Below are 14,363 nucleotides of genomic sequence, written 5' to 3' on the forward strand. Positions count from 1 at the left end.
CCGAGCCAGGGGTTCCAGATTGAACATAATCATAGTGTCAGAAGGTGCCATTGATACGACTGGGAAGCCCATAACCAGCGATGCTATCAAGGCGGTAAGTGTATTGAGAAAGGCGCGTGGGCATATCTTCTTCTCTCTAGAAGCTCACTGAATTCATTGCCAGCAGCGCTAGCACGTGAGACAGCTGAAATGCTAAGTGCAGCTTTTTAATTGGCCGACTAGGCAGCCCGCACAATTACAATGCATTCTATCACATGCTTGTGCACCTGAAAGAAACGCACAATTTGGATTGATAAAGCTTCTAACTACGACCGTGCGTCAGTTTGCTAAAATGCGATGGCAAGAGTAAATCTTTGCAGTGTGTGCGTCGCATCAATAATGCGTGTTTGGGGGGGGGGGGCCCTTTAAGTGAAATAAAATGGGTGCACGGGAGGCCCAATTACGACACGAGATGTAATTTCAGACGCTTTCGCTTGTCATTTTGGTAAGTTCGCGCAATTCCTTTGTCGCCTCAAGTTAACGTTTTATTCGTGGAATATGAACTAGAGATGTGTGAATGCGTACAACGTGCAAGCGCTGCTGGGAATGAAAACAGCGGCAGGCCTCACCAAGCCTCTGATTTTCCTCTTCTTGATGATCACCGTATTTGCGCCGTTTCCTTTCTCGTTTTTTTTTCCTCCTGTATTTTGTTCTGTTCGAATTTTCAGAATCGTCTGCGCAAGAAAAGACTTAATGTAATGATTGTGTCGGAGGGTGCCATTGATTCTTTCAACAAACCAATAAGCTCGCAAAAAATTAAAGATGTGAGTACAGCGTGCGCTGCTGACCGTGCCTGCTTGCTGTGGCTTTCCGCTTCAAAGAGCACACGTAATTCGCTCCCCCATCGCTCCGCTCGCTATCCCACTGATTTATTTTACGCTGGCCGCAATACCGAATTTCTTCTAATGAACATGAGACAAAACATGTTTTAAACATGAGCTTTGTCAGCTTTAGTAGGAAAACATGCGCGCTCACTTGGGCATCATCATGATTTTTCTTTTGACTGGTACTTTAAAAGACTGGTTTCTCTGTATTGTTGATTCAATAGAGGACCATTCGTGTTGTTGTAGCTTCTAAGTGAAAACGCGCGTCAAGGCACTGTGTCGTACAGTGAGCTTTCTTATTTTATCGGGGCAGTCGTTCATAGGCAGAGGCAAAAGGGAAGGTCTTGAGACTGGACTTGAACAGTGGCAGGGAGTCGAGGGCACAGACGGCTGGGGCCAGGGAGTTCCAGACGATGGGGGCAGCAGAGAGGAAAGCGAGTGACATGCCACCGTGCGAAGTCGTCAAATTGCAACCATAAGGATGCAAACACTGGCCAATTAAATCAAAACCGATTAACTTTGTTAAGATTGCATATTTTTATGTAGTACGTAGGTTATGGTAGGAATGCTCTATCAGCTTTTTACCATGATGTGAAAATGACAGACTTCATTGCGTGCCAGAAGGGGCATTGTGTAAGCCGCGAAACATTTCCATTACATATAGGCAACACCAATACTGCGTCTTCTATTTTTTAGTCTTCATCTAAAACTAAACCTTATTGCATGAATGCAATAACAGTGTAGATATATTTGAAATACAACTGAGAAGGCAAAGGGTCCGCACGGTGGGACAAGTGTTGAGCGGTGCTCGGTTCCACTGGCAGTCCGGAGCCAAGAATAGAACTTCCATATCCCATGGCAGATTCAAGTATTTCCACAGGACAATTTGACTTTACATTAGTTGTCCATTTAGAAAATGTGGCATCAATCTAGAATAGTGTACCGGAAAGGTGTTCCTGTTAAATTTGACACTGAGATAGAACCGTCCTTAATATGAGAAATTGAATACACTTACGATGCTGTATTACATTTCGTACCAATTAGGGTATTGTCCACAAATTAATGTAATTATACAATATGAACATTTTAATAGTAAGGCTTTGCAAAGTAATGCAGTTGAAAGACGTAGCTGGAATGGATGCACTCCTGATCGTCTCGTAATTTAGATGCGGCAAAATTAATAAATGTGAATACTTATTCATGTTGGGGTACGGCGAGTGGCTTGAGTTGTAGCTCTGGAGGCCGCAACGTGGCTTGTCAAACCCACGACCTCCTGTGTACCAGGCGAGGTAGTTAATATCTCACCATCATGGCACCCCTATTTCTAGCACATGCATGTATGTTGAACTTCTTTCGCACCGTATGAAGCCACCCTTGCTCATCGGAGGTGCCGGGGAAGCTCAACAAACTAAACACGAAAGGCAGATCTCAAGAAATTAGTTATCGTATTTATTTATTGTTAGAAAGGCATCTCGCAATGTTCACACTGTCAAGAAATCTATTCCCTGCAGTTATGTTTTTTTTTACAAGTTAAATAGAATGTCACTAATAGTTACTTTAAAACACTTCTTGGTAAATCCTGGCAGCGCTGAGCAACACTATATGTACAATAATTATTTGTTTAAATGTAAATTTATTCCACCTGTTAACCCCGAGTACGTCATTACATTTACATGTGACCCTGACATTTTTCCTCTAATTGCTCTAGCAGTTTATGCTGTTAACGAATCTCTACCAGACGAATGCACGATAGTTGTTTGGACAGTTCAACGACTCTGTTGTTATTTTTCTAATTGCCGGTGCAGCATATAATTAATTACACTGGTCAACACACTTTTTCTGGCATAAGGTATTCTAACAGTTTTAAGGTAATTTTGGGGTGCTGATTCCAAAGCTGGCATCAGTTTTTGTCTATCACATCAGGTTTTTGAGAGATCAAATATTGAATTTTCAATAAAAACTGCAGAAGAAAAATATTAAATAAATGTGGATATCTACATACAATGATATTATAAACACACTATCCTAAAAATACAGCACCATATTTTAACACTAAAGCAGTTACTGACTCACAAAAACTTGCAATCATAAGTGACAGAGTTAATTTCGGGTAAAATCAATGAAAATGGAGTATGCCGATAGCATGAAAATGAGATGTGATAGAGCAAATCTGAGATCAGATTTGGAATAAGCACCCTGAAATTAGTCTAAAACAGCTGCAAAAGTCCAGGCCAGAATTTTTTTTTGTTTACCAGTGTTATCAAACGTTTGTTTTGACAAAGTGGTGTGCAGTGAGACAAAGAAGAGCTCTTTACTTGCCAATGCTTTGCAGTGATTGAATGAGAGCAGAGTTTTCCTTTTTCAGTTTAAACTTCAGTTAATATTCAAGAAAATTCCCTGGAAGCTACTTGAAGATTTACACCATTGGAACCTCATTTGCCAGTAAAAAATATGATAATTGTTTTTTTACCCTTCTATCTGGCAACAAAACTGACACCTTTTTTACAAGGAGTCATGTTTGCATTGACCACAATACCTGCAGTCATAATGCAAACAAAAAACACAACTCTGATAATGATATGCACTGTCATTGAAGTTGATTGGTCCACACCCGAGACAGCTTTTCTTAGAGCCTAGTCTCACATGGTGTTGGACCAGATGACGCCAAATGGCGCACAACTCAAAGACAATGCACCATCAGAGTATGAGAGCTCGGGCTAAGCATTTACACCATTGGAACCTCAAGGACAGTGCATATATTATCAGAGTTATGTTTTTTGTTTAAATTATGACTGCAGGTATTGTAGTCTATGCAATCATGACTCCTTGTAAAAAAAGGTGTCAGTTTTGTTGCCAGATAAAAGGGTAAACAAACAATTATCCTACTTGAAGATGTTGCTCTTTCTGAGCGTTGCCAGAATTTGAGAAATTATTATTTTAAAGCATTATTTCTCAAATCCTTTGCCAGTTTATTTGGGCTTCACATTTTTAAGAAAGGCCCATTTCAAGCCTGGAAATTAAATTGGGTCATGTGGAAGACATTACCATGACATCTAATAAAAAATAGTACATTTATAATTCCATCACAGTTATCTTGCTGTACGCACAAATCTGTGCTAAAACATTTGTGCAGTGGCACTTAAAAGTAAGTCTTGTTTTTTTATTCTAACCTGCCCCTCTGTTTGATTTGTAGTACCCTTCATAATTGAAATTGTCCCCTCTATATTTACCCAATGAAAGAAATACCTTAATAGTTATGAATGTTCTTTAATTGAACACTGAAAAAGCAAAACTATATATGAAATGCTGTCATCATACACATTCAAAAATAGGCATATTTTGTATTTCCCATTTTCATTACCATGCTTCAATGTTGCAGTGATATTTATCTTGTACATTATTTAAGAAAATACATTCAAAGATGGCAATAATCGGTGCAGCAATGTTCATAAAAAGCGCTGTCCTATAGTCTTTAAACATTAATAATGCACCTCTGATTTCTATGCTGAAATGTTGAGCATACTTGTGTATGGGCTCATATATTTTATTGTTTGTGTTTTCACCCTGCTTTGCTTGACTTGTGGCTACTTTGGCTTCCTTGGCTTCCTTGACTTGTTTATTTTGGCAATTTGAAATCGAATAACTCTTTGAATGTTCTTAACATGTCATTGGATCTGCGTAAATGATGACGCTGCTACCTGCTGCAATTTCTTGCAATACGCAAAATGATAAAAAAAAGAAAAAGTAAAATTACCGTGCAAAACTGTTGTTGTCTTAATCAGCTGTGTTAAATGCAATTGGAATAACACTGAGCGTGTGTGGCATCGCATCGCAAGCTGGTGACCAAGTCCTTGGGGCTGGACACACGAGTCACCATCTTGGGGCACGTGCAGAGGGGCGGGACCCCGTCTGCCTTCGACCGCATCCTGGTAGGCACAGTCTCCTGTACTCTTTGTTTTTTTCGGTAAAGTCACGTAGGTAAAAAATTTAAATAAATTAAATCACGACGTTTCGGAGGCAACAAAAGCTTCCGTCTTCAGGTGGAACCGTCGCAGCGACATTTTGCTGTGATTATATCTTTTACCTACGTGACTTTACCGAAAATAACAAAGAGTATGAACCCTTGCAGTCACGAAAACTTCAAATCTAGAACAGTCTGTGTGTGCTTGTGTGTAAGTGTGTGCCGGTGTGTATGCGTGAGGAGCGGTAGTGCAACGGTTGGCACGCGCTGCACTACGAAACCCCGCGACCTAAGCTCGTCCCACTCACGGCCAACACCAGTGACGATGATCTGAATCGGTTCTGGGCCTCCCCTAGGTCGACTCAGCCTCAAATGAGTACCTGGTGTGTTGTGTAAACATCGCCACTGGGGAGACAAAAGGCGGCCGGGCGTGGTGCTGGTCACCCACCTGCTCGCGTGCCGTACCGGCCTTCATAGGTGCTCGCGAACAGCACTTGCCCCAACTGCCTCTTAAGGCAACATGGGTGATCTTTATCTTTGTGCCGAATAGCAACACAGCTTTACACCATAGTTTCATTCATTTTGGATTATTTTTATGACATTTAGAGAGTTTTTTTCTCCCCCCCCCCCCCCCACTGCTCCCCCATGGTGGCTGAACGGACAGGCCTAAGGCATGAATGTGTGTGTGCGGGTGCAGGCAAGTCGCATGGGAGTAGAGGCGGTGCTGGCTCTGCTCGAGGCGACCCCGGAGACCCCTGCCTGCGTCGTGTCGCTGTCGGGCAACCAGTCCATCCGCCTGCCGCTCATGGAGTGTGTGCAATTGGTGAGGGGGGGGGTGATGGGCGGTGCCTCCACTGGAAGTAAATGAGAATGATATAATATGGATACAGAAGCCTTTGTGAAGTACCTTGTGTACGGCAAAAGGTCTGTTAATCCGGTGTAACAGGCCGTAGTATACCCACAGGCTGTAGTATACCCGGGGTTAAAACGGCCTAGGCTAGATTATACCCGGGTATATTATGGCCCAGGACAATTAATACTCTGGGGTATATTATGGCCTAGGCCAAATTATGCCCCTATAGGCCAAATTATACCCCCATGATAGTAATAGTGTTGAGCGATATACACATGAATTACTAAATTTTTCCAACATTTTATTCAAAACTGTAAACACATAGACTTTGATTGCTTCAACCATAAAAACTTCAATAAATACCCTAACCCTGAAAATGCTTGAATTGATCACATTGAGATTCTTACTTCCATTTATACGCTTTTTAGATATCGATTGAAGTTCGTTTGAACTTTCACATGGGGCATATTCTGGCCTGGAGCGGTATGGTCTGGCCCAGTCTAGTTTAAACCCCCGCGGGGTATAGTTTAGCCAAGGACACTTCATCCCCCCGGGTATACTCTGGCCTGGGCCAAACTATACCCGGGTTTAATCGGGGCAGGTGGTTATTTTAGCCTGTTACACCGGCACTTTGCCATCCGGAGTGTTCTGTTAAGCAGGCATCTGTCATGGACGGCAATAGAAATCTTCCTGGAAGTATACGTAAAAAATCCCGACAGCCATCCGGCATCTTGGCCTTGCGCTTCAGGATGCTGTCGAGTCATGGCGCTAGCGGAGCCTCAATTGCAAACATTCGTCGTCGTGATTTAAACGGGCTCCCTTACTTCTCCATGATCAACTTAGAATACTCTACCAGTGACGGGTGAGTACCTCTGCAAAAGAGTGTGTTATTGCTAATATCATTGTTTTATGTACTTGGGAAAATTTGGCGCGCCATAAGTATAACTCTCAGATAACCGACAGATTTGATTAAACAGCACCTTCACTCCCTCCATTACTGAATTTCAAAATAAATGCATTCGTAATTTTTTATTTTATCTACCAGGTGAAGCCTACTGAGCTATTGGCTCTTTTTTCAGAGGTGACCTGGCCACAAATGACAGGTCAACGAAGTGGCTTATCACGTGGAAATTTATAGCAGTCAAATACTCTAAACGCATGCTTCTAAATGTGGAGTGAAAAACCAGAGAACCCGGAGAAGAATCCACCCGCCCATGGGGAGACCACGAAAACTCCAAATATACAAGCATCGTCAGGGTCGGGATCGCACCCATGTCCTCCTTACACTAGGCGTGGTAGTTATCTCAGTGGGCCTTATCCGATCAAATTTAAATAGTAAATAATCTAGTTTCTTGTTATGCGATTAACCGTGCAACAGAACCGATAGTCGGTTGAGTAAATCGATGACTCGGATAGGAGCCCAGCTTTGGGACAATTGTGCGGCGGAGAATAAAGCGCAGGGTTGTCTTTGTGCTCCTCAGACGCAGGAGGTTCAGAAGGCCATGGATGAGCGGCGGTTTGCGGACGCGGTAAAACTCCGCGGACGGTAAGCGACCAGCTTCTGCATCGGCCTGCCGTTTGCTTGTGCAACTTCCTCTCGCCTGTGTTGAGATGTTTTTACTGATGCTCGCTAATGACATGCACTGCCTGGAATCGTCTGTTGAATGCAATGATGTTTTCCATTTTTATTTTTTTGACAACTGCCTGCAGGAGTTTTGAAAATAACTTGAACACTTACAAACTTCTGGCCAATAAAAAGGTCGATTCTGCGTACCCAAAGGTCAGTCGATTAAACTGCGCTGGATTGTTTCTCAGTTGTAAATTCCAGTTCTGTTTTTACCCTCATGTTGCTTAATTATCTGAATCGCATCATATGCTTAACCCGAATCATATTATGATTTAGTATTTTTTTTTATTACATACAAAAATCAACTGTTTACAATGATGTGTTCATTTCCAAAACTTTGATCATTATTATTATGATTGTCGTGATTTTTGACATTTTACTTTCTCCTACCCGTTGTGATTGTGGCCTGGGACTCCGACAGGATGGCAGTAATGGAGTATGTACCTTGGCTTGTGTGTCGTTTTTATGGCGTGCACTAGCGCTTAACGATGTGCGTGCTTTTGAAGTATTGCTGAATGGTCTTGCTCCAAACACTTCCCTTAAAACAAATAATGTTGGTCTTCATTTTAAGAGCAAAACTGAATCGAACAATCAAAAAGTTCATAATTTCCACAAATGCTCAATTTCAGCGTCAATTTCACACCGCTTCTTTGCGTGCGGCTTTTGTTCGAACCTGCAGCGCTGTGAGTTTATAAATACGGTGGAGACAGAGTTTGGATTGCTTGGAAAGTACCACATTATGAATGCAAATTTAATGCTCATTTAAATCTATCGGTTTTCCACATGAATGTTGAAATGCCCAATTTGACATAATGGTATGCTGTTGAAAGCAGCTTGTTTCTCTTAGCTGTAAATTGAAAATTTTCAGGATGGATGTTTTCAAAGACTGAGGCAAGCTTCAAGTGTACGCACTGAAATGGTGCTGCGCCGTGGGATATTGTGCTTTGGGAATTCTACAGCTGATGTGCCAAGGCCTCTTGCCCATGACTCTCATTAAGCTCTTGTTAAAGCGGGCAGACTGAGTTTTGCTATTTCCTCCGGTTTCTAACTGCCACTAACTGCTTTCGGCATGAATGTGCTTGCCGTGCTTTTATGACCCTTTAATTTACGTGTTAGAAAAAAATACACTGCAGTTAATTGCTTGATATAATAATATTGAACCTCTTAGTGATTAATTTGTACACATTACTGCTTTTTGTCTCGTTCTTATATCCTGTTTTTTTTTTAATGGAACAATTAATCATTGTTTAGCATTAACAATGCGAAGAGCATACCGTGGGGGTAATTAAACAGTTAAGAAGCCAAATGCAGTCCACCGGACTTCTCCTCTGCTTGCACCGCTGGCAGTGCTGCGTTCAGAGCAAGCGCTGTTCGGTGCAGATTTATGCCGAAAGCTTTTTCCCGAGGGGACACACAATAACGCCGCCAACCGACTTCAGCGCATGCTGGCGCCCGTGTGCCCGGGTAGACTGTGTGGCGGATAACGTTGGCACTTGGCAGGCTAGCATGCACGGCTCACTTAGCATTATCTCGGCTGCGTCTGTGCTTGGTGCCGCACTGCAGTTAACTTGTGTTGCTAATGATTTCTTCTAACGCGACTGGGAATTCTGCTGTAGTTCGGCTGCTAAGTCGGTGCACGTGTGAGGCAGGTGGTGGTGGAGTTGGGAGCGGTGGGGATATGGTGCTTTTGTCCTGTAGTTCCCGTGAGTGGATATAACTGCAGTGGATTTGTCCAGAAAAATCGGCTAAAGCAATGGCAGTATTTGATCTCTTTACTGAATGTAAGAGGCACTAACCTCTTTCCAGCAACGTGAACTTTTGGCATGTCATTTACAAGGTCGCGTGTCAATTCTGTTAAAGCGCCGATTTAAAGCTTTCGTGACTGCAGGGATTCATCTTCTTGGTTCTTTCGGTAAAGTCACGTAGAAGGGAAATATTAAAATAATAAAAATAAAACATAATAAAATACAATTCTCATGACGTTTTGGCCACAACGCAAGCAGCCGTCCTCAGGTGAAGAACAGGGCTGTCTTTCCGATAATTTGATTTTATTATGTTTTATTTTATTATTTCCCTTCTACGTGACTTTACCAAAAGAACCAAGAAGATCTGTTAAAGCTGTTAGCCGTCAGCCACGAGGCAAACAAATAATAACACGTGGTACAATAATAGAGGTTTTTGGGTTAGATCGCGTAAATATATAAATGTGTCATTAAAACCCGCCACCACCCGACATAGCCAACTAGTAAGGGTTGTCACGTAAACAGAACGTGCCAATTCGTCACTAGTACAGCACACCGGTGTGTTAGAGAGCCAAGCCACAACATTTACAAACTGAGTATGACGTTTCGCCAGTAATTACAACTAGCTTCATCAGGCGACGGCCAGATTTGTGGAGAAGTCTCTTACTGTTTCTTTCCTTATATAGAGGTGTAGATGTGTTGACCACCCTTCTGCGCTCTTGCACAATGTGTGGGGGGGGGGGATTACTGAGGCAACGTACATTATGCATGTGCATTATGCGAGCCCTTTGAACTTGTCCTTCCTGTCTATTGTGTTTATTAAAATAGCCCTACCAAAGGTAATCCCTATTGAAGTACGCTGCCATTTGTAGGCATGCATTTAAATAATGTATTATTTTATGATTTGCTTCCACGCAGCACTAAGATGGTAGCTATCCGAACGGTTAGAGTTATTTTGATTTCTTTAAATTTCGACAGATTATCTAATCAATCTTGGCCAGTAGTAGCTAGTTTTGCACAAAACTTCAAACATTATCTAAATCAATTGAGTGTCCTTGTTGGCACGCGTGTTCTGCTACTGCTGACAGTTGCATTTGGGAGAATTTAATATTTCTCTGATGTTCTTTTCGTCTCGTGCTGATCATTCGTCCAGTTTTCCAAACAAAACATTTACCACACGTGCAGTTAATCCTGTACATACCTTCTTTTGATAGCTTCGGATATACATCTTTTGTACCAGATATTAAATTCTGTATTGTATGTACCGTGCCAAATCTGACTCGGGTTTTTCCAAACATCTGGCTAGTTTTTCAGTTACTTCCGCAATGTACGGTATTTTGATCGTTTTAATTACTTGGGCAGCTTCAATGCTCTTGTTATTTGATTTGGTTTTGGTATTCAATGTCCTGTTGATTTGTGCATCATTGGAACCGTTCATTTGCAGCACTTCTTTAACATGTTCAAATTTTAGTAATAAAAAATGAAGTGAATAAAAATACTAAAAATAAAATAAAAAATATAAAACAAAACAACGCTAATCTAGACTGTAGCCTGTAGCCTGGTTCTTAATCGGAGACTGCCAGTACACTCACCAATCTTAATAACCAGGCTACAGTCTATATTATAGATTGCCAGCACACTCACTCCGAATAAGAACCAGGCTACAGTCTACATTGTTTTTTTAAATATTATTTTATATTTTATTTTAATTCTTTTTATTCACTTCATTTTGTATTGTTATTTTTCTATCTACGTGACTTTACCGAAAGAACAAAAGAATATCCTGTAACATGTTGCAAAGCCTGGAGCACCATAATTTGCCAATATAGGCCGCTGTGCACTTGTCTTAGTCCATATCCATCCCCTAACCATCGTTTTATATTTCTAGGCACAGTCTTCCATGCATAGATATAATGGATCTCAATGGTCTATTACCTGGATAAATAAGAAATCAATCAATGCGGGCAATAGCACTGTTATAAATGATTACGTGCCGGTATCAATGAAGGTATCCATTGCTCCTTGTCTGCAAATTTCTCAGAGTTAGGCAAGATGAATGGTATCTTGAGGAGCAAATGGCCAAATCCTCATTACTCTGCCATTAGCTGGCACCCGTGACCCATCTTCTCACACACCTGAAGGAAAATATACCGAGCATTTACAGTTTCATACACTTTTCGACTCCCAGTTTGGCAAATGGATGATTGCACCGTGAGGAGATGCACTGCATTCCCAGAGTTGTTTATCCGTGAGCTTTTACACTATGAGACCTCCTTTACCAGTGGCAAAATATAGTAATAGGTGTTTACCCTTTCAACTGGTACAAAAACTGACACCTTTATACAAGGCATCATGTTTGCAATAACCACAACACAAGCAGTCAAAATGCAAACAAAAAGAAACAACTATGATGATGATAATGATATTCACTGTCCTTGAAGTTGATTGGTCCACACCCGACACAGCTTTTCTTAGAGCCTAGTCTCCATTGGTGTTGGACCAGATGACACCAAAAGGCATATCATTATCATCATCAGAGTTGTTTCTTTTTGTTTGCATTTTGACTGCTTGTGTTGTGGTTATTGCAAACATGATGCCTTGTATAAAGGTGTCAGTTTTTGTACCAGTTGAAAGGGTAAAAACCTATTACTATCCGTGAGCCGTTTAGCCCTGTGAAAGTGCTGCAGTGGGGGGTGGCTGCCCCTATACAACTCACACGGTGTCAATGTCATACTTGCTGGCTTTGAGACTCACAAGTGAAGGATCCCTGCATAGACGACGACATTGCCTTTTACCGATGGTGTTCGTTTGGGGCAGTGCCACATTCTAAATTGACTCCACTGCCAAAGTAGCCTGCCAATCAATCAGAAGAGCAAATGGAAGAGGGTATCGGCGAGTAAAGAATTAATTTCCGTGCAACTCCAGAACATAACGTAGAGACTAAAATACAATGGAAGGGAAAATAAGTGGTTGCCTTCTTTTGTTTAGGTATAGCATTCTTTTTGCTTGATATGGTTTTATGAAATGCTTGTTGGTGTCACTCACAGTTTACTCAATGTGTAGAAAGGTGTTTCCTCCTGTGGGATCTAAGGGATGGGTTTATTTCTTGTCTCTGGGTGGCCTCTCTTCTGTTTTGCTCCGTTTTTGCCGTTTTTAAAACCTCGGTGGCTCTTATATTAATGGACCAGACCAAAACTAAATACTTTAAAGTGGGTGTACAAACTAAATCTCGACAGCGTCTTATTACCATGCGTATTACACGGTCTGTTATAAGCGATGGACTCTATATGTCAGTTTTGTGTTATCGTGAAAATCCCATATTAATTACTCACCATTCACAAAACTGGTCTTGACATGCAACCTGAAGTTGTAAATCGATTAAACCATATTGGTAAAGGGTGCAAGTTCAGGTGTCCAATCACGTTGGGTTAAATGAAACCCTAAATGTGGCTCGGAGCCAATTGGATGTGATCCCAGATTTATCAAAGGCTAAGCGCCAAAATCTGAGACCTGTAAGCCGATCAGGATCTTTTTTAAATTATTTTAGTAATTATCTTTTATGTGATATGACCTCAATAGTAATGCTCCAGTGAGAGTCAACACTGCTGGAGTGTTCGCGGGGATTATTTTCTTGGGTTATTTTTTTATGGGTTATATTTCTATGGGTTGTTTTTTTTTACATACTCTTTGGTTCTTTCGATAAAGTGACGTAGGTGAAAAAATGAAAATAAAATAAATAAATAAATAAGAAATAAATAACAATAAGCTCACGACGTTTCGGACCATTCAGTAAACGTCAATTTTTTTTCTTTTCACCTACGTGATTTTACCGCAAGAACCAAAGAGTATGGATTCTTGCAGTCACGAAAACTTCAAATCTAGAATTATTTTTTTACACTTCAAAAAGTAGTGTATATATATTTTTTCAAAAATACTTTTTTCTGCCATAAAAATTAATTGACCACTAATATTAAATGGCTATACAATCTGCCCAATCATCTTTGACGCGGAGTATTGATTAATATCCTTATATACATGAACGTGAATATTTGTCTTGTCACCCCAAAAAAGTTAAACCGTTCAGTAAACATCAACATTAATTTTTAATGTGTACAATCACGTGACAACAATCTGCTCAGACACTGCACACTAATATTTACAAGAACAGAAAATCCCTGCGTGCATTACATTGTGGTCTGCTGCTTCGGCTACCGGTAATTGGGATTGTATTTCTTTTGGTCTGGTCCAGAAGTCGGGAAACTGTAAAGCTCACATTGTGGACGTTGCTTGGGCAGTGCCCTCCTGCTCTTAACTGCTGAGTGTTGTTGCGTCTGTGGTGCTGGTGGGGAGTAGACCCAGTTCACGATCGCGGTGCTCAACGTGGGCGCCCCAGCGGCTGGGATGAACGCAGCCGTGCGCTCGGCCGTGCGTGTGGGCATCACGGAGGGGCACAACATTCTGGCCGTGAACGACGGCTTCGAGGGCTTTGCCAAGGGCCAGGTAACAACCCGCTCCTCCAAAAGTGACACGCCATATCATCATCGTCATCACGATCCATGGGCAGTAGATGTCCACTTCATATTTCCTAATTTGTTTCCACTTTCCTCTGTCTTGTGCCAATGTGCTCAAGTAGTGGCCACATCTTTCTGGCACCAATCTCTCGTGATGTCATCGTTAAGCCATTCTCTATAAGGTCTTCCTCTCTTTCTCGGTTCCTTACATTTTATCCGAACAACAACCCACTTTTAATTTTCCTGTTGTTCATCCTACATATTTGTCCGGTTTTTTTCTTCATGGCCCGAAGTATCAGCACCCTTTTGCCTGACCATCCTTTTTATCCAGGCTCAAATATACTCTTGATTGTAGACCCCCGAGACGTGCCGTCTATTTATATGTATGTTTTATTGCACTTCTTTACCCAGAAATCTTTGCGGCGTCCGATGACTGTTTTTTGTTTGTTCCGGAGGGTCCTGCCACGTTTTCGCAGTAGTGCAGTGATCAATGCTGTGTGTAATCCCAATTGAGTGATTTTCGCGGGGTAAATTTTCAGGCACACAATGGCCTACCCTTGTGAATAAACTCACACGATCTTTAATGTCCACTGTGAATCAGATGTCGCGCAATATTTTTGTGGTTAACACGGGCTGCGATTTAAACCACGGTGGCTGCTGAATTCGAACCGTGTGAACGTTTGCAATAGGCGGCGAGCGTGCTACGACTAGGCCAAGCCACCGCCCCTATGCACGTGATGAAACTACTCCCTGCTAATCCCTCTGCGTAGGTTTTTGCAGTTGCGCTCTGCAGCCCTGAGATTTGC

At 41.7% G+C, this 14,363-nt stretch overlaps 1 protein-coding gene across 6 annotated transcripts in view; it reads left to right on the top strand.

Annotated features, from left to right (window-relative positions):
• The window catches only part of LOC144943863 (ATP-dependent 6-phosphofructokinase, platelet type-like), a 339,772-nt gene that overhangs the window by 35,696 nt on the left and 289,713 nt on the right, over nucleotides 1-14,363 (top strand). For 3 of the 6 annotated variants that reach the window (XM_078871710.1, XM_078871734.1, XM_078871702.1), the window contains exons 9-15: nucleotides 708-803; nucleotides 4,700-4,792; nucleotides 5,522-5,647; nucleotides 7,159-7,223; nucleotides 7,388-7,457; nucleotides 7,726-7,740; nucleotides 13,400-13,546. In XM_078871710.1, coding sequence (XP_078727836.1) covers nucleotides 708-803; nucleotides 4,700-4,792; nucleotides 5,522-5,647; nucleotides 7,159-7,223; nucleotides 7,388-7,457; nucleotides 7,726-7,740; nucleotides 13,400-13,546 — 612 coding nt within the window. The remainder of the gene's footprint in view (nucleotides 1-707; nucleotides 804-4,699; nucleotides 4,793-5,521; nucleotides 5,648-7,158; nucleotides 7,224-7,387; nucleotides 7,458-7,725; nucleotides 7,741-13,399; nucleotides 13,547-14,363) is intronic. The other 3 variants (XM_078871742.1, XM_078871725.1, XM_078871718.1) reach the window with 1 other exon arrangement.

Source organism: Lampetra fluviatilis, chromosome 2, assembly GCF_964198595.1.
Source record: "Lampetra fluviatilis chromosome 2, kcLamFluv1.1, whole genome shotgun sequence".
NCBI lineage: Eukaryota > Metazoa > Chordata > Hyperoartia > Petromyzontiformes > Petromyzontidae > Lampetra > Lampetra fluviatilis.